Raw genomic sequence first — 27987 nt, 5'->3', positions numbered from 1 at the left:
CCTCTCCAAGGATCAGATGACCACTGAACATGGGTCAGGGGCCAGGCCGAGTCCCCAAGCTGCCAGGAGAAGGAGGATGCCAGCCAATACTTCGGTGCCAAAGGAGAGCCAGGCAAGTGCCAAGGACCAGCCAAAGGCAATGCGGACGTGCTCAAAGCGCTGCCGGTCAAACATCTGCACCGTCTCTGTGAACGCGGCCCTGGAGTAGCAGATATAGATGGTGGTCCCTGCCAGTGTCAGCAGTGCTGAGCAGGGAGGAAAGGGGGAAGAAGAAGAGATTGGATTTATACCCCGCCCTTCACTTGGAGTCTCAGAGCAGCTTACAAACTCCTTTCCCTTCCCCTCCCTACAACAGACACCCTGTGAGGTGGGTGGGGCTGAGGGAACTCTGACGGAAATGCTCTTTTTCAAGGACAGCTGTGCCAGAACTATGGCTTCCCCAAGGTCACATCAGCAGGTGCAAGTGGAGGAGTGGGGAATCAAACCCGGTTCTCCCAGATTAGAGTCCGCACACTTAAACACTACACCAAACTGGGAAGCATTAGTAGAGCAGCAGGTTCAGCAGCAGAAATTCAGTTCAGCCAGTGGCAGTAAATAAAACCTCCCTGCTCAGAAACGAGGAGCTCCATGATTGTCCCCTCCCCATTGTATCGCCACAAGGACCCTGGAAGGTGGGTAAGGCTAAGAGAGAGAGTGGCCCAAGGTCATCCAAGGATTTTCATGGCTGAGAGGGGGTTTGAACATGGGCCTGCCTAGTCACAATTCAGCACTGCCTACTATGCCACACTGGCTTTCTGTCCAGTTAACAGGACACTAGGGTGGCTGCCATCTCCATACCCCACTTGTGAATTTGGGTGATTTGGATTATTGTTTTTGGAAGAGGACAGCCTGGCTGAGATGGATCTTTGCTGTGATCAGGAAGCCAATAATTATTGGGACTCTTCTGTGAACTGGTTCCATTTCCAACTCCATTTTGTAGCTGGCTGCAAGCCCCCCAGAGGACAATCATTTGCCTCTCTGTCTCTCTCCATGTGGAGAAAGATTTATAGCTCCTGTAATTGCAACAAGGACATATATAACTGACCCAAGAATATGAAAGGCAATGTGAGATAACAAGTGGAGTGATCCTGCTGCATTGCCTAAGGCAGAAAAGAACCTGACTCACAAACTCTGCATCATAAGCCAGACTGGCTCACCTGTCACCAAGTTTGGGTCCTGCCTTAATTAATTGCTAACAGCACAATTGGCCCCTGTGAATCCCAGCAGGGTTGTTGGCTGGCTGAGTTAAAACTTTGACCAAAACACACACAAAGCATAGTATAGAAATCTGAAAACAGGGACAGCAAAAAGCATCTGAGTTAATGTAAAAGTGCTCTAAGAACTAGAACAACTTGACTGGGCTTAATAAAAATTCATCCTAAATAGATGTTCCCCTACCAAGAGTCTTCCCCCAAGATCTGATCCTATTCCTCAGCCTCATAAAGGCAAGGATCAGCAACCTTTTTATAATTTGATAGCTAAATGATATCAAAATTCAAAGAAAGATCAAAAGAAAACCTATTTGTATGAATGAAAAGACAACATTACTGGTCATTAATAATGTTGATTAGTAATTTTTGCAGCCTGCAACTGGTTGCTGTGAGTCCTTTATTAGGAAGTGGCACACCTGTGGTCTTGCATTAATTAATAAATATACACATGAGCACCCTGTGCAATTGTTTTAGTGCAACTGGCATAGATGTGTTAATGGTTTGTGCTGGGATTGCTGGCAGCTGTTTACTTCTGTCATTTCCCTATTTGGCTCTAGAGCCACAGGTTGTAGAACCCCTAACCTGGGATCATGGTTAGCCACTAGTGTTATCTAAGAGCCACTTTGTCAGTCAGGTAAGATGAAGGGCTTATGTCACATTTCTCAAAGTGACCTGTTTCTGAACCCAACTGCTCCAGAACGCAGAAGCAGAGGCTGTTACAGTGAATGCAGGTTCCTGTGTACCATAAATTGTAGACTTAGATCCCTCCCTAATACACCACTATTAAAGATATTCTGGAATGAAGTAAATCACAGATGATCTTGGGGACAGCAGCTGACAGTTAGCGTTTGTACCACTGATGCACTCTGGCGGCCTGGCCAAAGGTAGGGAGGCTGCAGGGGGCGGAGCTGCATCAGCCAAGGAAGCAATAGGCTAGAGTAGGTCAGCTGGTCTTGCCTGTCCTCTATAAAGGCTTTCAATCAGGCTTCCTCAGCCTCAGTGTGCAGAATGTCTATTATGCTAGTAGTAGTAAAACAGTTATCATATAGTTAAAACAGTTATCATATAGTACAGCCCTGATGGAACTGTACCACTTTAAACTCCAGTTGGTGAAATGCACTTAGAAAACTTCCATGTCAATAGGTGGATTCCATCCTTTGCATACTAGTTTTCTACAAGCAGGGAGCATTTGCCGTTTTATGCGAGGCAGCATTCCCCCAACTGCTGTCTGCAGTGGTACATTCCCAACAGGGCTGGCAGTGCCACACGTTTATTCCATTCAGACCAGTGAGAGAATGTTTGGGCACAGGCAGCAAAGCACAAGCTTTGCCCATAGCATGGCACGCTAGTTGTAACTTTTTGATATGGTAAAAAAAAGAATTGCCCCCAGCACTATCTGAGGTCTAAGCAAGATCTCCCTGGTGCTTGACACGCTGTCTGTGGGCACAGGCAGCACAAAGGGTCTGAACAGGGTTTGTGCCATTGTGGCTCACAGCGCTGAAGTCTCAAGTGAGAAATAAGACAGCTTGAGTACCTGAAGGACCGGGGGGGGGGGGGGTGGAGGAAGGAGAAGAACCGGTCAGGAGGTAGAAATGAGAATACAGTTCCCATTGCAATAAGAACCTGTCCACAACACAAGTAGCCATTGACTGGCACCTTTGTACTTGCTGCTCTCTGGTCAACTGGCAGCTGCAACATGGCACTAACATGGGTTCTGTGAAATACGCTCTAAGAGCCAGATTTGAGCAAACAGTCAAAGGTATTTTGCCATGTTCAGCAAATCCTAGAAAGGCAAAGCTCCCACCCACCCCACTGGTGATGGTGTTACTCACCCCCCTGCAAGAAATAGCAGCCTGTAAACAGCAGAAACCGGGAGCTCCTGGCCAGCGAACTGATGATACCACAGATCCAAATGAAGACAAGCAAGATGAGGCTGAGCGGCAGCAGGACTGCAAAGGCCCGATGCATGTCTGGCAGGGAGACAGAGGGAGAGGACATCAAATACAGGGTTCTGGCTGTGCTTGAAAGGCGGGGTTAAGTGGTCTTCAGGATCACTCCAGCCCTATAATCCTGCCCTGAGACATGTAAAGGACAGATCCATTATTTCCACCCTTCCAAAATGCAGAAACATGTATCTCCTACCATAGGCCAGATAAAGAAGATACCAACCAACCATGCCTCCAGCCCAACAACTGAACGAGGGTACTCCAAAGCTTATTTGGGGGTGCACCATCTTCAGTTCCCTATTCTTCAGTTCTAAGCAAAACCTATGTGATTCCCAGGTGCATCCTTGATGGAGAAGCACTTTTGGGGGAAAGCCAGACTTTGAAGCGGACATCACTCTGAGACAGCTTACACAGGCCGGTCTCCCAGCTGCTAGGATGAGGTGGCCCAAAGGTTGCTTCAGATTCAGAAAGATTTAAATGTCAATAATTGCACTGGAGAATAAGCAGCCAAGAACTACAAACAGAACTGAGGACCCACTTCAGCCTCCTGGACTGAGACCCATTTCAGAAGCTACCCTTGCCCAATCCGTTATAGCCTCACAAAAAGATCCCCACAACCCTTTCCAAGGCCTCCCATTAATTCTCTACTTACAAATAAGATATTGGAGTGATGATGGAACCTGCCAGCTCTCGGTGCCAAATGGATCAATGAGAGGTGTACAGGCATTCCGTCCTGAGGAGAGGACAGAGAAAGGAGGGAAATGCAACAAACACCGGCAGGCCGGAGATTTACAGTGAGCAATGTTTGGGTGGTGCCTCACCTTCTGCAGTTCTAATCCAAGTGGGATATTCTGCAGTTCACGCAGAAAAGTTATTGGGGCTCTGGTGTGGACTAGATCCTTTTATTCAGTAGGCACAACAGCCTCCCCATGTGCTTTAGCAAAGGTAAGCCCAATTGGGATGCCAAAGGCTAAACTAAGAGTGGAGGAGTTGGGGTGATATTTGATGTGTGATGTTTCCTGTTTCCTTTCCCAAGTGCATCGTTTGCAGATTGAAAAGATGGTTTGGGTCATTCTTCTGGGATACTTGTAAGGGGGGGGGATGTCCACTGGTAGCATCTTAGGGCCCTCACACAAGTTATGGCAGCTAAGTCTTCATTCTGCCTTCTTACCACTGTGCCGCAACCCCTTTCTCTCCTATCCTCAGCCCTCTCCAGTGTAATCCAATTCTCTCTGGGGTTCCTACATCCCTTGATATTTCTGGACCTTCCTTGCTTCCCCGACACAGGCTGCAGGTGCCGTAGCCTCCTGCATGCTGCAGCTGTTTGGACACCTTAGCGGGCTTGAGTCTCAGGACTCACCAACCCAACCAAGTGGGCTCCCACTGAAGAAAGCATTTCAGGAACCTGACCAAGTGGGCGCCAGCTGAAGAAAGCTTCAGCCGCAAGGAAGCCAGCAGTCTTTCAAGGTCTCTCAAGACTTTCCAAAGCTCTGAGGTCGCAAAGCTAGGCAGGCACCCCCACACACACACACCAGTGTTCCCTCTAAGCTGAGTTAGTGTGAGTTAGCTCACAGGTTTTCAGCCTCCAGCTCACACATTTTTGTCTTCGCTCAGGAAAGATGGCTCCAGAGCAAACTAATTGATGCAGTAGCCAAATCGCTCGCTCACAACTTTAATGCCAGAAGCTCACAAAGGAGAATTTTTGCTCACAAGACTTCACAGCTTAGAGGGAGCATTCCACCTCTACATCGGGAGGCACCCAGAGCCCGTCCCCTCTCCTACCGCCCTCGGGCAGCCAGCCGAGCCAGCCCGACGCCGAGGTGAGGCAGGCGACAGACCTGGGGCAGATGATGGGCATCATAGTCGGGGTAGCAACACGAAGGACTTTCCTCGGAGGCACCCCCGGGAGCAGAAGAGAACGCCGCCTGGAAGAAGAGCACGGGGAGGGACCAGCGCAGCCTTCCAGCCCCCCTTCCAGAGCCCTCCGAAGCCAGCAACACGGAGAACGCGGGGAGGCTCCCGCAAGCGTTCAGGCGCCGCTTCGGTTTTCTTACCGAGCCTTTTTTTGCTGCGAGGGAAGCGCTGCCCTCCGAGCAGGCGCCTGCCTACCTACCTTCGCACAGCCGCCAGAGTCCGGAATGGGAGCTGAGCTGCTCTGCCTCCCAAGCGCTGCCGTTGCGCCCCGCCAGCTCCACCCGGATCAAGTACCAGTAGTCGGTGCCGAGGGCCACCGCCAAGAAGACGAAGCTGAGGATCCCGCTCAGCGCAGCGCCCAGGCAGAGGGCGCCCGGAGACCCACCGCCCGGCACCATCCCGAGGCGGCGGCTTCCCCCGGCCACAGCCCCAGCCGCTTCTTGCAGTCGGGGCCGCTGCTGCTGCTGGAGTCGGACACGTGGAGAGGCTCGGCCCGGCCCAGGGCGCCGCCCCCCTCGGCCCGCGAGCCAGCCTTGCGTGCGCGGCCCAAGTCCGGCGGGACCCGGAGGAGAGGCGGCGGCGGCAGGGAGCAGCCGGAGGGCTTTGGCCGTCCGGCTCTGTGAGACGGGCGCTGGGGGAGAGAAACGCTATCTCGGTCAGGTCTGCTCAGAAGAGAAGCCCGCGGGTAGGGGCGGCTACGGAGATGTGAAAGGCTGCTAGGTAAAGGTTCCCTTGCTCGAAAGCCAGTCGAATCCGACTCTAGGGTTGCGGTGCTCATCTCCGTTTCAAAGCCGAAGAGCCAGCGCTGTCCGAAGACGTTTCCGTGGTCATGTGGCCGGCATGACTAAACACCAAGGCGCACGGAACTCTGTTACCTTCCCACTGAAGGTATTTATCTACTTGCAATTTCTTGCTTTCAAACTGCTAGGTTGGCAGGAGCTGGAACTAGAGACGAGAGCTCACTCCATCATGCGGCACCCGGGTCTCGAACTGCTGAACTACCGACCTTCCACAGCCTGTAGTTCAGCGTCTTAACCACTTGAGTCACCGCAGCTCCGAAAGGCTCCTAGGCAGTGGGTTAAAACTCAGGGCCTCCAAAGTAGCATCTTCACCAATGCTCCCTCTAAGCTGTGGAGTCTTGTGAGCAAAAATTCTACTTTGTGAGCTACTGGCATTCAAGTTGGGAGCAAGCGATTTGGCTACTGCACAAATCAATTTGCTCTGGAGCCACCCTTCCTGAGCGAAGACAAAAATGTGTGAGCCAGAGGCTAAAAAAACTATGAGCTAGCTCACACTAACTCAGCCTAGAGGGAACACTGATCTTCACAATTCTTTGTTCCACCGGGAGAGCTACCTAGAAGAAAGCATTTCAAGTTAGGTTGGCCCTGGGGAATGGGTGAAGACAAGCTGGCAATATACAACAATCTAGGCTCCTCTTTAACTGAAATGGAACCAGGCTGAGCATCAAAAAAGGCTCCAGAACAGCTTTTAACCCTCAAGGGGAAAGTGGGCAGAAGCTGGAAGCATCTGATTTAGGAACAAGTCATCCTGAAAGGATGAAAGGGTAACCAGACAGGCTAATCTACATGGGGACAACAAGATAGAATTTGACAGTGAGATGGTGGCAGGGCAGCACAAGTCATAGGGAGAAAACTTGCATGACTAAGGCTCTTGGATAGGGAAACCAACTGGTATAGTCACTTTCATGTCAATGCTAGAAACATCCAGTCAAGATGGGAGGGGGGTTTAATGAGTACTTCAGAAATCTGGGGGAGCAGGGAAATGAAGGGGATATGATTATTCTCGGATAAGCTCTCCACAGATAGAACAAGGAAGGCTGTATGGAGGGTTGTTTTCTATGTCAAAGGGGAAACAGAGACCAATGAACTAGAAAAATTCATAGAAATAAACTCATTAACAGAAACATGGGGGGGGGGTGCCAGGTCCAAAAGGTAATTATGAGGGTGGTGCACTATTGCACATCTGACCAGAATTGAGGGTCACCTTGAGATGGGGAAAGAAATAAGGCAAGCAAGCAGAAAATGTTACAATAATAGGCAACTTCAGATTCTGCCATGTTCACTATGTACATGCATATTTCAATTATGACAAAACATTTCTAGATACTATAAATTATTTTCATTAGAACAATTGGTCATGGTGCCTACTAGAAGGGGGTTTATTTATTTATTTATTTATTTTATTTATACCCCGCCCTCCCCGCGTGCGGGCTCAGGGCGGCTTACAACAATATGGCACTCAGTGCAATAAAACACGATAAAACAATTTAAAACAATTTAGTACCATGGGCAACGCCCAAGGATCCCGCGTGACTAAAACCCTCTCTTCATATTGCACATGCCCTTACATCCAGAGGGAGGTTACTGTGGCCCCCCAATGTTCATTGGCCACTCAGCCTCCGGTGGTGCTGCTATACAGGCCCCTGTTGGTGGTAGTGGTCACGGCGGCGGCTCCTATTCGAAAGCCTGGCGGAAGAGCTCCGTCTTTCAGGCCCTGCGGAACTACAACGGGTCCCGCAGGGCCCTGATCTCCTCTGGGAGCTCATTCCACCAGATAGGAGCCGCCACCGAGAAGGACCTGGCCCTTGTGGCAGCAAGCCTGGCCTCTTTAGGGCCCGGGGTCGCAAGACGATGTTGCGACCCTGACCGAAGTGCTCTTTGGGGCCTGTGTGGGGCAAGGCAGTCCCTCAGGTATGCCGGACCCTGGCAATGTAGGGCTTTAAAGGTAAGCACCAGCACTTTGAAGCGAATCCGGTATGCTATAGGCAGCCAGTGCAGCGCTTTGAGCACAGGCTGGATGTGGTCCCATTTTGAGACACCAGCAACCAGCCTGGCCGCCGCATTCTGCACTAGTTGCAGCCTCCGAATTAGTGACAAAGGCAGCCCCATGTAGAGAGCGTTGCAGTAGTCTAGCCTCGAGGTGACCGTCGCATGGATCACTGTGGCTAGGTCTTCGCGGCTGAGAAAGGGGACCAACTGCCGCACCAGCCGGAGATGGTAAAAGGCCGCTTTGGCAGTGGCTGCCACCTGGGCCTCCATCGTTAAGGTGGAGTCCAGGAGCACTCCCAGACTCCTAACCTCCGAAGCTGGCACCAAAGGCGCCCCGTCGAAGGCCGGGAGTGGGAGCCCCAATCCCATCCCGTTCCGACCCAGGCATAGGACCTCCGTCTTCGCCGGGTTCAGCTTCAACCAGCTCAGCCTGAGCCATCCAGATATGGCCTGCAACGCCCGGTGCAGATCTTCTTGCTCGGAGTCCGACTGGCCGCCCAACATCAGATAGAGCTGGGTGTCATCGGCATATTGATGACACCCAAGCCCATGCCTCCGCACAGTCTGGGTGAGGGGGCGCATATAGATGTTAAATAGCATCGGGGAGAGAACTGCCCCCTGAGGCACACCGCATTCGAGCAGGTACCTCCGGGACCGCTGCTCCCCTAATTCCACCCTCTGTCCCCGACCTTGGAGGAAAGAGACAAGCCATTGAAGAGCGAGCCCCTGAATCCCCACGTCGGCAAGGCGGTGGGTAAGCAACTGATGGTCGACCGTATCAAATGCGGCCAACAGGTCGAACAACAACAGTGCCGCCACACCGCCTCGATCCAGATGTCTGCGGAGGTCATCAGTAAGGGCAACCAGTACAGTCTCCGTTCCATGCCCAGGTCGAAAGCCAGACTGGAATGGGTCAAGGGCGGAAGTGTCATCTAGGAAGCCCTGCAGCTGTGTCGCCACTGCCCTCTCAATCAATTTGCCCAAATAGGGCAAATTGGACACCGGTCGATAGCTGGCCAATTCGGCCAGGTCCAGCGTTGGCTTTTTTAAGAGAGGGCGGACCATCGCTTCCTTAAGTGCCTCGGGGAACCGCCCCTCTGACAGGGACTTGTTGATTATCTCCCTCAAGGCACCTCGAAACCCCTCGTGGCCCGCTTTAATGAGCCAGGAGGGGCACGGATCCAGGCTGCAAGTGGTTGGGTGCACAGCTGTGAGCACCCTATCAACTTCCTCCAAGCTGAGTTGATATAAACTTTCCAACCCTGGCGAAGGCGCACAAGGGGCCTCAAGTTCGCTTACTGTCTCAACTGTTGCGGGGAGGACGCGGCGAAGCGTCAAGACTTTATCCGCAAAATAGCTCGCAAAAGCCTCACAGCCAATATCCAATTCCCTACAATTTTGTCTGCCCTGAGGCAGTGCCGTCAATGACCGAATTGTCCTAAATAATTGGGCCGGGCGTGAGCTAGCGGATGCAACCCTGGCTGCGTAGAAGTCTCTCTTCGCAGCCTTGACTGCCATCTCATAGGATCTCATAAACGTCCTATAAGATGCTCTTGTAGCCTCGTCGCAAGCTCAGCGCCACCGTCTCTCTAGCCGTCTGAGCTCCTGTTTCATAAGCCGCAAACCCTGGGTATACCAGGGGGCCAGCCTAGAGCGAGGGCGCAGAGGGCGCCGAGGAGCGATCACGTCAATGGCCGCAGCGAATCGGCTATGCCAATCCTCCACAAGCTCATCTAACGGACCGTCAGGGGGCATCGGATCCCGCAGAGCCGTCTGAAGCCGCATCGGGTCCATCAGGCTCCGCGGGTTCATTGTAGTGAATGGGAACAGTGATAACAATGCTTTAGGTTCAGCCTTTATGTGAATGGAGGGTTGCCAAACTAGTCCAACTTTGCTACATTTGATTTCAGGAGAAATCACAAATAAGTAAAAGGGAGAATGAAAGAGGTCAAACATCTTAAATAGCTTCCAAGCACCTTGATGTCTACTATGACTGTATCTCTCTCTCTCTCTCTCTCTGTGAAAACAAAGAGGTAATATAAAGGAAATACAGAAAGGAAAAAAAGATTACATAGCATTATTGTATATATCAAAGATGATTATATATAACAAAATGTAAGAAACAGAAAATATTTCTTTCCAACACCCCCTTCGTTACATTGAAAAGTTTTGGGGACATTGTCTATAAAATACAATGATACTTCTGTTGGGATACATTTATATCCAAAATTTTACAATTAAAACTAATTTGTTTTGCAGTTAAATGGTTTAAACTTTATTACATACTCAGTATTACATATTTTTGCCACTTCTGCTTACTCACTATTACTTTTAACAAGTAGGTAATATAACAAAAATACAGAAGGAAAGTCTATTATATATCTCATAATAAAAAATAAAAAATATTTCTTCCCAAAATCCACTTTCTTACACACATTTATATTCAAAATGTCACATTTAAAACTGATTCTCATTCTGCTTCTTCATTACAATACATTCATATATAAAATATTTTCTGACTTTGTCTCCCCTTGCCTGGTACACACTCCATCTCTCCTCAAATTTCATATGTGTTCTTTTCCTCAAATAAGTTATTAATTTTGCCATTACTGCATATTTTCCCATTCTTCTAAGCGCAGACAGATGTCTACTTTCCATTTTGCAGCATAGATAATTTTGGCTGCTGTCATCATATATTTGAATATCTCTTCCAAAATTTTTGTGAGTTTGTTAGGCAGTACTGCTTATTCTTGGCTTCCATGGGGAATTTAAACTTTAATATATTCTGCATCTCCATGCATTTCCATCCAATATCTTTTTGCTTTTTTACACGTCTACCACATTTCCTGCATTTTCCTTTGTAGTTTTTATTTGCTTTCTCAATATCCTTTGGAGTTATATACCATAACTAGCATGATACCTGTGCTTCGCTATGGTATTTAAGTTCCGTAAATCCAGTTATAATACTGATGATATGAAATTTGAAACATTTGTTGTAGGAATTCTAATGGAGAAGATTGTAGTGTAAGAAATGAAGTGAGACAGACATCCTTTTTTTTCTCTACCAAAGGACCTCTCTCTAGACCACATTGATGGGTCTGCCCTCAGGTGCTTGGATCACCAGGCTGCTTGATGAGCTCACTCTGGAGCAGGCCACCTAGAACTGTCCACTTAAGAAGCAGTCGTCTGTTAAGTCAACTCCTGCTACTTTCCACAAAAGTGATGGCTTCTCTACTTGTGTTCCTGGATTGTTTTGCTCATATGGAGACTGGGTGATCTCACTGGTACTTGGCCTGTGCAGCTCAGAGCACTGCAGGAGTACTATGTCTTTGCCCATTCCTAAGTTGCCTCCTCCTTGTAGCGTTGGGGTATCTGGCTCGACGTTTGCCAGGAGCTTTCTTGGGGGCAGTAAGAGGTGAGAGGTGTGAGGGGGAGTTGGTGTGAGGGAATGGTGGAGTGGTGGATATTCCTTCAGGTTCATGAGGAAGGCACGCATCGAAATGGCTCCTAGAAATGTCCTTTACTATCTCCCCATAAACATTAATACCCTGGCCCTGCTCCTACACCTGACAGACACTGGTCTGTCTGGTGTTGGGGGAGATTGTATTTAAAGGCACCGGGGAGGCTGGGCCAGCAGCAGGGCTAAGGCAATCCTGCTGAGCAAACCTCCCTGGCCGCTGTAAGCATCCACCACTGTGGATGTAGGGCTGCACTTGACAGACAACTGCCTGTTACGTGTAGGACGTGGGGGGAGTGTGTTGGAAGCCATCAGAGAGGCTGGGCCAGCAGCATTACTGCATCTCACAGGTGGTTGTTGGCCATTCCTGATTTCCTCAATTGTTGTTAGCTGTCTGCAGTCTCCTGTAACTGTTGTTTTTTACCTCAGAACACAGAGCTCTGCAGAGAGTGGCAACCGCATAGGAATCAATGGGGGGAGCACATTTTACCCCTTTTGACCCCCTTAGGGGTCGAATTTCTAAAAATTCCTTCTTAGTGAGCACCTACGTCATGGTAGGAACACTCTCCCCAAATTTGGTGTTTCTAGGTCCAGGGGTTTGGCCTGGGCGTTGATTTTACGGTGAGGGGACTTTCTTTTATATGAGCCACCCTAGTAATGTGCTTTCTTCTTTGCTGAAGAAGCCCAGGAACCTGAGGGAAGGATCAGGAGCCCGGTTTAACTTAAACAACTTAAATGGCACTCGGGGTGTTTTGAAATTAAAAAATAACAAAATATTTTATTTAACATAGAGGGGAAAGGTCATGTGAAATCAGTGATCTAAAATTTCTAGTATAAAATCAGTACATGTACAGACTTTAGTTCTTATGTTTCAGGCTAATGAGAGTTTCTTAAGCTATTCACAGTTACTTAAATCTTTATGTTAAGAGGCTTTTGTTTCAGTGTTTCCCCAAACACTCTAGTAGACCTTTTTTGAGTATTCTCTGTTTTGGTTTCCAGAAGGCTGGTACACTCTTTTCAGTACCCAAACTCTTGAAACACCAGTACTTGTCTTGAGTTTTAACTGACTCTTAAGGTCTCTAAAGGCAGTTTCTAACCACACCAAACTAGGGATCTCTGCATTTTTCAGAAGTAACTCCCTGTTTGACTGGGTAGGGAAATTCTCCTCTCACTAGAAGTTCTATTGCCTTTCTTTGGCCCAAATGGGAGTCTTCGCCTACTTCCCAAACTTCCTTGCTAACTTCCCCCCAGTTCTCCATCTGTGTTAAACTGCTCTCAGCTAAGGCTGAAATCAGACTAAACTCAGTCAAGGCAGAAATCTGACTGACTCTCTTCTCAGCATGCAGCTTTCAAGTCTATCTCTGCTCAGCTGATGCTAACCAATCAGATTGCTTGGAGCAGCCTGTCACTCAAGGCTCTCAGTTTTTGTGAAGAATTAACCCTTCACAGTCCTTTTGTACAGCACTTCTACGCTTCTTAAAAGTGCAGTCTGTCACAACCATCTAAAAACATTTTATATCAATTTTCTCTTAATGCCTGACTGGCTGTAAACTTTATATCTTTTTCCGATGATAGTTCCTATTGATGCATGGATATCTGTTCTTTAAAGTTCTTTAAAGTTCTGCATTCATTTAATCATACATTATTCACTTGTACTTCTGTTTCTAGCTGGAGTAATAACTTATATAACCATCATAGTAAATGCTCTTTTTGTTTTATAATAATCAGCTGTTCGAACTCAGTCACATCTATTAGAGCTCCACTTTCAGTGTCAATGATCTTGTTTAGTCTTGAAGCTGACTGATAATATAACAACATTGAATATTTATTCCTTCATCTCCAATATCTTGCCATGACTTGATTTTCCCCTGATCATTTATCTTAATACCATACATTAAAAATTATTTTTATTTCTTGTGTTCTTATCATGATAAGCATCTACTGGGGACATAATCAGAGAATTTTGAGAGCTCAATAAATTCTGGCATGTAAACCATATTCTCAACAGTCCATCTCTGATTATATGACTTCTTTCTTGTGTTATGATCATTTATACCCTGCTGAGGTCCCTCTGCACCCCAAACCCTGCCCTCCCCAGGCTTTACCCCTGAAGTCTACAGGTCTGGCCCTCCCCTTAGTATTGCAAGCCTCCAGGCAGCACCTGGAGATCTCCAAGATCAGTTCTCCTGGAGAGAATGGCTGCTTTGGGCAATGGACTCTATGGAATTATACCCTGCTGCGGTCCCTCCACACCCCAAGCCCTGCCCTCCCCAGGCTCTGCCCCTGAAATTTCCCAACCCAGAGTTGGCAACCCTGTAACTGGCTATAGAACCACTTTCCAGACCCTTGGAACAGCAGAAACTGATTAGGACTGGCTACATTAGGGGTGTGTGGCCTAACATGCAAAGAAGTTCCTGCTACAAAAAAAAGCCCTGGGTTTTGACAACAAACAAGGTAAACAGAATACGAAGCAAAAGGTGGGTGTGGCCAGATGACCACACTTCTGGTAACATGGAGGTGTGACCTAATATGCTAATGAGCTGTGCTGTCAGGGGTGTGGCCTAATATGCTAATGGGTTTCTGCTGGCAGATTATTTTTTCTTATAAACTCTGAATACGATCTGAAGATCGTATCAATTTCGCTTTGTAGTTGATCCGGTTTAATCTCTGCCAGCGGACTTAGCGCATCACATAACATCTGCTTCAAATTCTCCCCTTTCTCTTCCAGAATGCCTTGGAACCTCAAGACATAGCTTGCCCTTTCTATTTGCAGCGGTAACAAATGAGTCTCATCAATTAATCTCTTTTTTCCCAACACCTGCAGTTATTTATTCATCTTTTTTGTGTTGGCATCAACTTCTTTTAGCTCCTGCTCCATTTTCTCAGCTTTCTGTTTATTCTCAGTCAGTTGTGCTTGTTGTGCATCCAGCTTATTATTAATTGCAGTAACTTGCTCCAGCAGAGGGCGGAGTGCCTCCAATAGCATCCTCTGGAGCTCCGCATTTGAGTCCTGTCTAGGAACAGAACTCGCTGGGCTATCACTTCCAGGAGGAAGCTTAACTTTTGCTTGCTTGTCTTTTGGGTCCCTCACAGGAGGCGCCAAGTTTGAGAGTTGTTTACTTTTTATTAAAAGTTTGTTACAGTCTCTGGAAGTTCTTCTAAATCTCGGTAAGCTCTTACAGTCGCTTTATTCCAGTTCCAATTGTTTGGTAAGGCAAGCCCCCCTTTCTTCTGGCTTTGTGGCGCTTATAGACAGTTCTTAGCGGGGAAGAGTCCCCTCCCCCCCTCGCTTTCCCCAGGTGGGCTACCCAAATTCTTGGTGTTTTCACTTAACTGTAACTCACATTTCATTGATATTTCGCTTCTGTTTAAATTCGCTCGATCACCAAACGCTTGCTCCGGTGTGCTGATCTCTTCCCAATATGGGACGCTCCGCGGCAGGACTTTCGGGGCTTGGAGTAGCCCCCCTTCACCAGCTAGACATGCCGGGAGGGAGCTCTCTAGTGCCCCATGGCTGGGAGCCCGACACAAGGGCTCCTGGGGTGGTGCAAACGTTCGCACCCCCTCCCAGCTGCAGGCTCTGGCAGGCATCTCCCGGACCCCCGGGAAAACGTGTCTGCCATGGCGATCGCCGAGACCGGAAGTCCTCATATTCTTGAATATTCCTCTGAATACTCTGAATATTCTTCAGGGTTCTTTTCTCAGGTTCTTGTATACTCCTCTGAGTCCTTTTCTCAAATTGTTGCATTTGATGCACCAGTGTTTGCAATAATTTTTCCACCACCTCTTTGATTCTCTGATCTTCATCTGCTTCATTTACTTTCATCTTTTTGACATATTCCCGTTTTGCTTTCCTATTTCTAAAAATATTATACAAACCTTCTGTCACGGCTCAGGTGGGGTGTCACCTGACATTGGCACCATTCTGGTTCCAGGCTCCCTTGAGAAGGCCCAGAGCACCCTCCCAAGACCTCTAGACCTCCCTTTTGGCAAAATGATAGGCGTGAGGACCAAGCAGAGTGAACAATGAAAATAGTTTATTTTATAGGTCAAACAACAAGGTGCAGAAATATAACAGTAAGTGGGTGAAAATAAAATAAATCAAATGCCCTAACGCGTCTAAATATATACTGTCCCTAGCTCACTATTCCAAGTGACACTAGACTACTCACCCTTCCCTCAGGATGAGGGTTTCTTCCTGCAGCAGCCTTCCTTCTGGCTCTGCCCTCTGGGAAAAAGAACAGCTTCTGCTCTGGCACCAGCCCTTTTGTTCCCCAGGCCTCTTCTTCCCTATTTATCAATTTTGGCTCCAAAACCTCTCAGGGGCTTCTGGGAGTCATAGGCCCAGCCTCACCTACTGCTAGCCAGGCTCCCTGGGCCTAGTAGGCCTCTGGTGGCACAGCCCAGATCATGACACCTTCCATATACTATTTCCATAGTTTTCTATGCAAGTATACAAGTATACAGCGATCAAAATTTATATAACCAAAACATCCATTATAAGGGGAATTGTTATCTTAAATCCTTATATAAGAGCTATTTGTAGCAGGTAATGAACATTCTAAGAAAGAATAAGAATAAGAAAAGTAGCTTATCTCCTAATTATCATTTCACAATCATTATGTCACCAACAGAACAGTTTTATATCAAGTATTAAAATTTGAGTTTAATAAGAAGGGGAGGGGGTGGGAGAGGGAAGGGGAAGGGGAAAGGGAGGGGAGGATAGAGACAAAAAGGGGAAAAAAGAAAAGGTGGGTGAGAGGGAGGGAGGGAATATTAAAAATGATGGGAATAAAAGTAAAAAATAAAAGTTACACAGGGAAAAATAAATTTAAGATTTTAGGGGGAAATGGGGGAAAGGAAGTTTATATTAAATAATATTAAAATTAATGTTGGGGGAAAGAAAAAAGAAAAGAAAAAGAAAGAGAATATTTCTTTGATATATTGCCATGTAGAAGTCTATATTGGTCTGTTATAATTTACCCAAAGGAGGCAAGAAAAAGACAAATGAGATTGGGGGGGGGGGGAAGTCCACCCAGCATCTTTGCTTTTATTTTCCAGTATTCTGATTCCTTTGTAGCCTCTGATATCAGAAAGAAAAAAAATATTGGAAAAAATTAGCCCAAAATCTTCTTGTTGTTTTATTTACTGGGGAGAATCAGAGAAAGTGCTGGAGTAGAAGATAGTTCTAAAGAAAAGGAAAATAAATCTTATATTTCTGTTGGGCAGTCTTTTGTTGAATCTGCCAGTCTATATGTGTTGTTTCTTTTTTACTGTGTCACACGGGAGCTGAAACACTGAACTGGTAAAGTCGAACGCAGCTGGCAGCCTGCCAATCTTCCAAGACTGTTGTTAAATACTGTTGTTAAAATGAAGCCAAGGTCGTATTTAGAAACAATCCAAGATGAAAATAATTCACAGATTCATAAGAAAAAGAAACAGAAACAGAGGAAGACCGACCTTATAGGCAAGACCCTACTTCTTCTCCGCTGTCCTTGATGACATCAGAACTCAGTGGAGCTTGATAAATCAGGGCCCCCTGTGGATTCACTTCTCAGTTGAGTCTCCCCTCTGGGGGAGAGGTGAGGATAGAAAAAATAAATTCTCCTCCTCTCCTTGTGTAGTGCACCGAACAGCGAGATAGGTCTGGAGCCTTTAAAATGCTCCCGTTCAAGTTACCATTTTCCCTGGAAGTCTTTAAAAATAGTCCCTGGGGGGCCCTAGTTGGAGCCAAAAGGTAGCATACCAATTCACAGCCACAGGATCTAGTGATGGCCATTAGGTTAGAGGTCTTCTAAAGGAGATTCAGCAAACTCACAGATGGCTAAATGGGACCTCTGTGTTCGAGACAGCATACATCTGAATGCCAGCTATTGAGGGGGCAGCAACAGAGGAAGGAGCTGGTCTTTCCAGGATGTCCAGCTGGCTAGACTACATGGACCAATGTTTTGAGCCAGCAAGGCTCTTCTTACATTCTTAAAGAAAGGCAGTCTCCATCAGCGTAAAGGCACTCAATTATTCAGTAAGACTGAAACTGGAATCTTGTGATTAATGGGATTCCAAAGCAAAGCCTTGGGGGGGGGGGGGATTCAAATAATACACTCCCCATTAGTTTACCTACTGCAGAGGACTGCTGTCTGCTGTCTAAAGTACCCACAAGGTACACTTTTATTATTTTTCATATTATACACCAACAAACAACCATACTACATAACATACATCCACTTACACACATAAAACATACAAAGAGATCAGTATATTATCTTATAACTCTATTACCATATTTAAAGTTTGCTTAAGTTTCTGTATACTCTTATCTTTTTACCATAGTTTCTTTTAACTAAAAAAGATTAATAATACCAAAAATTTCATTACTTTAAGCTATGCATTTATATTGTACCAATCATACAGTTTTTTCCACGTCTTTTGAAATGTTGGGTTTGTTGTCCCTCTCATCAACGATGACAATTTGTCACTTTCAGCCATCTCCAACAGTTTATTCACATATTCTTGCTTCTTTGGTGTTTCCATTTGTTTCCAATATTTTGCATATAATATTCTTGCTGCAGTAGATAGATCAAATATCTATCACCTTTATCAAACTCCTTTTGTAAATATGTTTAATAATAATATTTCAGGCAAAAATGGTATTTTAGTTCTCAATATCTCTTGCATCATCTTGTGGACCCATCTCCAGTATCTCTTTGTTACATCACAAAGCCACCACATATGATAAAATGTACCTGTCTTATTTTTGCATTTCCAACATTTATCTGAACAATTTTCATTCTGCTTAGCCAGCTTATCTGGTGTAATATATCATCTATAAAACAGCTTAGACATATTTTCTTTATATGACACTGCCTTAGTCATTTTAATGTTTTTAGCCCATGTCTGGTCCCAGTCCCTCCAAGTAATATTAATATTACTTGCACATGAAATCTTGTTGGTCTTAAAGGTGCCACTGGACCCAAACTTTGTTCTTCTGCGCTTCAGACCAACACGGCTGCCCACCAGGATTTACCAAACTGCTTGCTGAAGAGCTGCCAGCCCTGATAATTCTTCTGTCTGCATATGCTGTAGGGGTCCATTATGCCTTGACCATCAAATGGAATGCATAGAGTTAGATCTCTTCTGAAAAATGCAGCAGCAGTGCTAATTCATTGTCAGCTCTCAACAAGAATTACTCACAATCCCCCAGAGAGGCTTACAGACATAAATTGCTAGTTTATCCTGTCAGCTTTGGGAGAAAGATTCGGTGAACTCTCTGTCAACACTCATAATGTAATTGGACTCCTACAGTGACACTGTTGCTGTGTAAGAACACCTCCCCACTTAAGCTGGAGAAAACACTAAGAAATTAGGTCCTGCCAGACACGATCATAGCAGTGGATGGACCATCTTTTCAAGCCTTTTCTCATGCCATCCTTCCTTACAAAAAGACACTCAGAGAAGAAGTGACAGAACTCAGGAGCAGGTCACACCACACAGTCACGCTGAATGTACCCCTTTGCCCAAAGCAATTGCACACAAATACAGCTATTGCATTCCTCACAGCCACTTACTTCCAAGCATCCTATGGATGTCAGTGGGATGAAACACTTACTTTGGAGTAACCTCAAGTTGACAAGTAGCTGCTCTTTTAATACTCCCCCAATACCTTAGCTCTTTCTCGGATGAGACATTACTATGCTCCACACAAAATAAGTGGGAATGGCAGGGAGATGCTGTATTTTGGCATTTGACTACATGTTCACATTACCCAAGTTTTTCACGTTCTGGTTGCACGCTGCAAATAGTTTTCTGTGTTGAACATGATAGAATAGCACCTCTGCTTGGACCTCAGCATTCAGACATGGTGGGAACACTGGGAAAGTTATTCTTGAAGAAACCAAGACCTGCCTTGCTGAAGGGCAAGACCATAGCTCAGTGCTAGAGTATCCACTTTGGATGCAAAAAGATCTAGGTTCAATACCCAGCTAAAAGGATTGGGTAACAGGTGGCATGAGAGGCCTCCACCTGGAGACATGCTACCAAAAGGCCAGTTTGGTGTAGTGGTTAAAAGCGGCGGCCTCTAATCTGGAGAACTGGGTTTGATTCCCCACTCCTCCACATGAAGCCAGCAGGGTGACCTTGGGCCAGTCACAGTTCTCTCAGAGCTCGCTCATCCCCACCTACCTCACAGAGTGTCTGTTGTGGGGAGAGGAAGGGAAGGTAATTGTCAGCCGCTCTGAGACTCCTTCAGGTAGTAAAAAGCAGGGTATAAAAACCAACTACTCCTCCTCCTTCTTCTATACTGACTTTGTTAGACCAATAACCTCACTCAGTATAAGGCAATTTTCTGTGTTCACATTATCAGATTTAGTATTCTCTTGCTTACAATGGCCAGCTAGAACCAAAAATGTATGGAAAGGCATTTGACTCTGAATTGTGATCCATATGTATATGCAGAGCTCATGCTTTGAGGGGACCCTAATCTTAAAACTGCAAGTAAATCTTTCATCTGGCTAATATGGGCTAAACCCAGAATCATGTGACATACATTGGCCTCTGCCACACGGGGGGGGGGGGGGGGGGGGGAGAGAAGAAGCACGGGCAAAGTGCGGCTTTTGAAAGCCGCACCAAAAGAGACATGCAGCGGCGGGATCACATAGAGCCCCTGAGCCGCCGCTCCCCAGCATGATCAGATGCCAGGGGGGAACCACTGAAGGAAGAGCACGGCAGCTGAACTGCGCGTGTGCAGTTCGGCCGGGAGCCTGGATTGCTCCAGACGACGGGCGCGCCGGCGATCCCACGTCCGCGCTTGATGCGGTGTTCCAAGTAAGTCCTCCTCTGTAGGTGGTTCTTTTTTGCAGCGGGTTTTCCGGCTTTAGGGACGGATCGGGGACGGGTGCGCGCCGCTTCCCAGATGTTGCGGTGAGATCGCGCCCGTTTGCTGCGTCCCCAATCCGTCCCGGGCCAAAACCTTCCGTATGACCGGGACCATTGTATCATTATCCAGACCACAACATTGCTGTATGCTTATTTAAAGGCTGATCATGAAGTAGTAATCAAAGAACTATGACAGAACTAAAAAAACAAATGGAATTGAAGATGCAAGTTCAGATAATAGTGATAAAAATTACTGTACGTCTGACTTCTTCAGTCCTTAGATTATTATATAAAATATATATATTCTTCTCCTCTTTTAAATGCTTAGCAAACTCATTAAACTGGAACTATCAGACAGCTGCTTACATCTCCAGCACCTAAAAGCCAATTTGACACATGTTATGGATGAGCCCAATTATCATACCATTTTTGACCAGAGGTTAAGACAAATTAATGTTATGCTTTTCACTGGAACCTAATCCATTTGCCTCACTATTGGCATACTGGCATTTTTTTCAAGAGGTTCCAGGAAGAAGGATCCAACAAGCATTGACACAAGCTAAATGCATAACTCTTCAAAAGTGGGAAACAGCTACACACCATGCACTGAAACATGGGCTTGAGGTCAAGGAAATAGTCACCTAAAATAAAGAAGAAAACAAAATGAAATACCATAACATTCGGTTTGAATTTGTGGAACTGTTAGGACATTAAATACATCGTATAAATGGGAGGTGCTGTGTGGCTCAGTGGCAGAACATATGCTTGGAATGCAGAAATCCCAGGTTTAATGCCCAGCATGTCTATTTAGAAGGTCTAGTAGTAAGTGATACAAAAGACCTTTGTCTAAGGCCCTGGAGAGCTGCTCCAAGCCTGCATAGATAACACCAACTGTTGTGGACCAGTGGGCTGATTCAGACTGAGGCAGTTTCATGTGTTTTCTAGTAGTTCTTTCTCATAGTATTTCCCTCCCTCACTTGATATCCTATATTCCACTTTAATCTTCCCCACCAGTTGAGATTTGTAACCATATCTTTCTTTTATCTTCTCTGCCTTAAAAGAAAGTGATGTCTCTGATTACAAAAAATAAAAGCCACACAAAACTAAAAGAAAGGCTGTTCTGTACCCTTAAATCATGATTAATTTCCATACATTATGCATTGCATAATGTCTCTTCCTTGCTCAGAGGGTATTTCTAAAGAATACATTCTCTCGCCTCACTTTCTCTAATTTAATAAATTTATAGTCCATACTTCCAGAATGGTAGATCACCTATGATCATGGGGTGGGCATATGAGGGTGATGCCCCCCATGAATATGCCCAGCCCTCGCAGGAGGGGAAGGAGCCAGCAGGAGGGGAGGGAGAGGTGCAGCCTCACAGGGCCAAGCAGAAGGGGAGGGAGAAGTGCGGTCCCACCAGGTCTGCGTACTTCCATTTTTTTAAAGAAGTCTGCTGCGGAAGCAGGAAGACCCGACAAGGCCGCCGCATGGCAATCCCCCATCTCCCTCCCCTCCGATGGGAGCCTGAGCTACAGGGGACTTGGGAGCTGCCAGTAGCAACAGTAAGTTCACCCCCACCAACCTGGCCAGCAGGTCCAATTTGCACACACACACCCAACAAAAAAATTTCTGGCAACAGGGCTGTGGTCATCTTTTAGAAACCATTTTCTTTATCTTCTTCATCTCTGTATCCATTTCATTAGATTCTAATCCTGCCTTTCCTCCCAAGCTCAGAGTTGCATATGCTTTTAAACACACAGCATACGCATGTAACTACCCTGTGAGGTAGATTAGCTTGAAAGATAGTGACTGGCACAAGGTCAAGTGAGCAGTAGGGCTGAATGGGGATTTGAGCCTGCATCTCTCTGGTTTTAGACCAGTTCTAACCCAAGGTTCTGTAGCCCACGGCTGTAGAGTCAAATATGGCTTTAAAAAGAAAAGAAACCTTTCAGCTAAGGTATGGGGGAAGGTGGGATGCTAGAATAACTAGTGTGATGGGAATGGCAGGCAAAGATTTTTATTGGACTAAAGGGCTTCTTAGAGATGCTGTAGAGAAAGGGAAAGGATAGAGGTGAACAGCTGCCAATAATCCAAATGAAAACCATGCACAGATCTATGCCACTGCACCAAAACATTGTGCCAGCTGTTCCCGCCTATGTTTATTACTTATTGTGAGACCAGCAGTGTTTGGGCTGCAGAAACTTTATGGATTATCAATCAACATGTCTTATCAATAATATTAAATTGTATCTTTTCAGTCATGCACATGGGCTTTTCTACGGACTCTGAATTTTGATATAGTTTGGCTCTTTAATTCTAAAAGGTTGCAGAACCCCAGCTCTGGCCATTAAATCACACCACACCTTTTAGTGATCGGGCAGGCAAACCCAGATTTAAATAAAGGCATTATAATACTGGTTTTTGTAATCCCTTTCTAATGATTCTTAAGAATAAACTGGTCTTCACTAGTGCTGCACTGAATTCAGCGAGCTTTCTACTCCCTGAAATTAGAATTACAGCCCCCTTCTCTATGAATATGGAATCTGAAATTGTTCGAAGACACATCATTTTTCTCTTATACTACCATTCAGTAGACCAGACACTCTGGAGACAGCTTTTTGAAGCATTACACAACCTACTTTGGATTTTACTGTCCTGGATAAAGTCTAAAAGGGTTAGCTACTTTATTATCCACTAAAACTCTAGATCACTTATGAATCAGAACAGCCAGCATGGAATAGTGCAGGGGTCACCAACCTTTTTGAGCCTGCAGACAGGCTGATGGGCACAACTACAAAATGGCTGCAACAATAAGTAGAGCCAGCCACAAAATGTTAGGGAAGTCATGCATAACATACTCATTATTCAGTAAACTTCTGTTTGGAGTCACTAATGGGCTGGATAATAGTGAGCAAACAAACTTAATCCTGACAAGACAGGACATCTCTGGGTTAGCAAAAAGGCAGACCAGGGATTTCAGATTTCTCCTGTTTAGGATGGGGTTATACTCCCCTTTAAAAGCCAAGTTTGCATGTTGGGAATGTTATTCAACACAGCAATCACCTTAGAAAACCAGGTGGCTGCCGTGGTCCAGAGTACTTTTGCCCAGCTTGCCTGGTGCATCAGCTGTTTCAGATGTAGCTACAGTGATCCATGCCTAAGTTACATCTAGACTGAACTACTGTAATGTGCTCTACTTGGGACTACCCTTGAAGAGTGTTTGTTCTGTAATAGCTGCAGCTTCCACTGTGGCTAGACTGCATGTGACCCTGATATTACAGCAATTACACTGGCTACCGATCCACTCCCAAGCCGAATTCAAGGTGTTGGCTTTGATCTTTAAAGCCCTACATGGCTTAGGACCATGGTATCTGAAGAACCATCATCTCCCATATGATCCTGCCCAGGACCTAAATTATAGGGAGAGGACCTTCTGACTGTCCCATCAATCAAAGAAGCCTGTTTGGTGGGCACATGAGGGCCTTTTCAGTGGCAGCCTGACGATTATGGAATAACCTCTCCAAGGAGGTGCGCCTGGCTTCCGATCTTTGGGAGGCAGCTGAAGATGCCAGGGTCCGGCATACCTGAGGGACCGCCTTTCCCCACACAGGCCCCAAAGAGTACTTTGGTCGGGGTCACAACACCGTCTAGTGACCCTGGGCCCCAAGGAGGCCAGGCTTGCTGCCACAAGGGATAGGTCCTTTTCGGTGGCAACTCCTACCTGGTGGAATGAGCTCCTGGAGGAGATCAGGGCCCTGCGGGACCTGGTACAGTTCCACGGGGCCTGCAAGACGGAGCTCTTCCCCCAGGCTTTTGAGTAGGAGCCGCTGCCGCCACTACCACCACCATGCGACTGCAGGCCAGTTCCGCCATGTCAGGCTGACTGGCCAGCTGAAATATCGTGGCCCATGGCATCCCCCCCCCTTTTTGACCCCACTGGGATATGCAATAGGGAGTAAGTATTGTAGTCATTTATGTATCCTGTGAGATGTGCATTTTTGCCTAAACTGTTTTAACCGTTGACTTTTACTGCACTTGTGCCTTAATTGTTTTAACTTGTTGTATTTTTACTGCACTTTTGTGCCTGTGTAAGCCGCCCTGAGCCCGCGTGCGGGGAGGGCAGGGTACAAATGAAATAAAACAAATAAATAAATAAATTTGTTTTGGACTGCATTTGATTCAAGCAGTCCTAAATTGTGATTTTAAAAACTGGTTTTATGTTTTAATATAATCTATTTTATGTATTTTATTAATATTGTTAAGTCCCCTTGAGCTCTGTAAGGAAGGAAGGTAGCGAATAAATATTTTTAATAAACAAACAAAACATTTCAGGCAGTTGTTTACAGGGTGTCTTTAAAAATGAACATGTTCTTTAAGAAATATTTTCTTAAATACAAAGAGGGAAGATCTTGTGCAATGGTAGCAACTACTGCCAAAGCAATTTTTTTAAAAAATCTGTGCAGCCAATCATACGTTCAGTGGCCCTGCAGAAGCCCTGCTGGGGAAAAGCCCCACCTGGCCTCAACTACTTTCTAAACATACTTGTTGGGCACCTGGAAAGGTGTCCCTGGTTGCCATGGTGTCCACAAGCATCATGTTAGGGACCTCTGGCATCGTGGTTGGAGTGTCAAACTAGGATTTGGCAGACCCAGGTTGAAATCCTTAGCCCGGTATGGGAAATCACAGTATGACCTTGGGCCAGTCTTTCTCTCAGCCTAACTCACCTCTCTGGGTGGTGGTTGTAAGAATAAATAGATATTGTAAGCTGGTTTGGGTCCATTAGAGAAAAAAGCACGGTATAAATAAAAATAAGAAATCTTAAGACACAAGCCCCTTTAGATTTTATAACTTGAACACCATCTCCTACAAAATGTTGTCATTGTGCCACACCCAGCAATTGGTCCTTGTGGTAAGACAGGCCTTCTGCACCGCAGGAAATGCCTCCAGCTTCTAATCCCCCAGCAAGGCTTGTTGTTCAGTCGCACAGTCGAGTCCGACTCTTCGCGACCCCATGGACCAGATCACGCCAGGCCCTCCTGTCTTCCGCCATCCTCTGAAGTTTGCTCAACTTCATGTTTGTTGCATCTATGACAGTAACCATCTCATCCTTTGCTGTCCCCGTCTTCTTTGACCTTCAATCTTTCCCGGCATCAGGGTCTTCTCCAGTGAGTGCTCCCTTCTAATTTCCTCTCCTTCTACTCCCCAGTCCTCTCTGGGTTTCACCACCACCAGAAAACTGGTTCCCAGAGTTTTTGACCAGCCCAAGGGTTTGCACTCAGGCTCCTCTCTCTTTTAGTCCCTTAGATCATAGTACCTCATCTGGCTCTCCCACTTTTGGAATAGTTACAAAGGGGACCAAACTCTCTTATGTGAGCTCTCTAGGGAAGTAGGACTTAACAGCTGCACCCTGGTTTTTCTATTCCTGGACTGGTAAACATGGACCAAACGGGGTGTGATGTGGTTCACAGAGATCAGATTGACTGCATTTAAAATGAAAAGTAGATTAAGAAGTAAAATAAACCACACATACTGTGTAAATACAACAGACCAAGCAAGGATAAAAGACCTGTGAATAAATTCATATTCTATACCCCTGGCATGTACATATCTCCTAAAACTGTAACAAGAGATAAACTGTCTAAGTCTGTAAGATGCAATCATTTAGGCTCATTTGTTGCCTTGGTGTCACTATTCAGGGATCATCCTTTGCTTTCTCAGGAACATGTGCTCATGTTGAGCTAAGATGGAATCTCCCCCTCTTCCTGAATGTGTATAAAATGGCCACTTCTTCAACAAGCTCAGAAGTTTTTTCTGCACCCCCCAACCCTGCAGAAGGGCACTTTGACTCTCAAAAGCTTACACACCCTGAAACTCTTATTGGTCTCTAGGGTGCTACTGGACTGACTGCAGCCCAACATGGCCACCCTTGGAAACAGTGTTCTCCTCCTGTTTGCCAGAAGTTCTACTCTTACCTTGGCTTCCCGAGTGTCTACAGCTCAGGTGATTCAGGCTGCTCACTGTCCTCCTCTGGCCAAGTCATCTGCATTTCTATGGCTTTGCATTATCCCCACTTCTTATGTTTAGAAAATATACATGAATTATCCCCACTTCTTTCTAAGCTTTCCACCAACTAATCTGAGCCTCCACAGAATGCAAAGCCAAGAATTATCCTTCAAGGCTGCAAACGTCGGCACTAAACCCTGGGGTGGAAGGCCTTTCACCACTGTTAGCAGTCAGACCCCTCCTCTTGCAAAGAGACAGTTTATAGCTTAAAGAGGCAGTAACACCCTTCTACAAATATCTCAAAAATTATAGTGCATGGCACTGCCTGGCCTAAAATGGAACAAAATGGATGCCAGCCAGGTAAGAGCCTGAGAAAATATTTTGGTAGGTTAGTCAGAGCAGCTGACTGGCTAATGGCCCTGGGGGGCTGGGGTGACACCCCCTCACAAATGTGCTGTGCCCCCCCCCCTCGGAGGCGGATGGAGCTCTGAGGCTGGTTCCAGGTTTGCCACTCGGTCGCTGCCTGAGCCCAGCAGCATAAAGGCATGGCAAGTGGGCGGCAGCTCTGGCATGACTCAGGCAAGGGAGTCTCCCTCCTTCACCAGGGAGCCGCTGAGGCAAGGCAACATCCCCCTCTCTGTGTCCCTGGAGCCCACCATTGGGGGGGGGGGTGTCCCATCCAATGCCAGCCAGGCCAGCAGAGAGCAGTGGCTGGTGGGCGTCACCCCCTCCGCCTTCTATGCCTCAACTGGGAGATGCCTGAGAGGTGGCCGTGGATGAGGCGCGTGCACATGCACCAAGAAGGGACATAGTGTTGTGCCTTTTCTGCTGTTTCAGGCAGATTGGGGTGGGAAGGAGGAGGAGGGATAGGAACCCCAATGTGCTTGAATGTACTAGGCAGCCCCTCCCCCTTCCTCCACTGTGCACGCACTTCCTCCCCTCACTGTTGGGTACCTCCATTCTTTTTTCTTCCCCCATCCCTTCTCCTTCCAGTGCCCCCCCCCCCCGAAAATCATCTAGCTACAGGTCTGAATGGCTCCCTTCACGCCCCAGAGATATGCATAACTGTAGGACAATGGGTCTCCCAAAACCTATTGACTCACCCTTGGACTAAATCTCATCAAGTCCAAACCTTACATCCTCTGCACCCACTAACCCTAATTAAGCGACACTTAGTCAACTCTTAGTTCTATTCGCCAAACCCATTAGTTTCCCATCTGAATTCTGCAGGGTTATCAAGCTCCTTTCACACTATTTGCATAACTCAGAAAAATCCATAAAGTTATTGTTTGGGGGGGGGGGGCGCATCACATCAGCTTGACATTGAGGGCCCATTTTGCCCTATATCAAGAGCACCTAGCCACCAATGCAGTGTGTGTGAGAGACAAGAAGTACTAAAAGAGCATGAACAACTTGCTATATTCTCTTTAAAAGGCCCAGATGAGGAAGCATCTGACCCCCTATGCTAGACAGCACAGGATGGGAATTGGGAAATGGAGCAAACCTTTTGATCTGAGGCTATGGGGTGAGCAAGGGCCAGACAGAGAATGCAGCTGGAGGGGAGCACGGATACTGGTGCGTGTCCCCCCCCCCCCCCCAGGGGACAGAAGAAACTTGCAGACTTCATTCAGCTTTTATGGCAACTGGATTACAGTAACTGTTGGGAAAGCAAAAAGTCTTGGGAAAGTGTCATACATGCTAAGGAGCCTTGCCAAAAAAAATCTGTCCAAGCACAGTAATTTGAAACCAGTAATATT

At 46.5% G+C, this 27987-nt stretch overlaps 1 protein-coding gene across 1 annotated transcript; it reads right to left on the bottom strand.

The window, feature by feature from the left end:
• Window positions 1-12: 12 nt before the first annotated feature.
• TMEM235 (transmembrane protein 235) lies at window positions 13-15182 on the bottom strand. The gene is made up of 5 exons (XM_015416988.1): window positions 14918-15182; window positions 5310-5741; window positions 3849-3929; window positions 3083-3220; window positions 13-245 (listed from the first exon to the last, which is right to left on the bottom strand). The coding sequence occupies exons 1-5, from the start codon at window positions 15180-15182 to the stop codon at window positions 13-15; spliced, it is 1149 nt and encodes a 382-aa protein (XP_015272474.1).
• Window positions 15183-27987: the final 12805 nt, after the last annotated feature.

The sequence above is a fragment of the Gekko japonicus genome, unplaced genomic scaffold (assembly GCF_001447785.1).
Source record: "Gekko japonicus isolate JY-2015 unplaced genomic scaffold, Gekko_japonicus_V1.1 scaffold518, whole genome shotgun sequence".
NCBI classification, from domain to species: Eukaryota; Metazoa; Chordata; class Lepidosauria; order Squamata; family Gekkonidae; genus Gekko; species Gekko japonicus.
Note: the sequence above shows the minus strand (reverse complement) of the source record. Positions and strands in the feature narration are given on the sequence as shown.

Coding starts and splice junctions, on each gene's coding strand:
- TMEM235 (XM_015416988.1), bottom strand. CDS start 15,182: ATGAAAGTAAATGAAGCAGATGAAGATCAGAGAATCAAAGAGGTGGTG. Junction 3,930..5,309: donor ACTCTGGCGGCTGTGCGAAG/GTAGGTAGGCAG, acceptor TCCTCTCCTCAG/GACGGAATGCCTGTACACCT. Junction 246..3,082: donor CTGCTATTTCTTGCAGGGGG/GTGAGTAACACC, acceptor CTCCCTGCTCAG/CACTGCTGACACTGGCAGGG.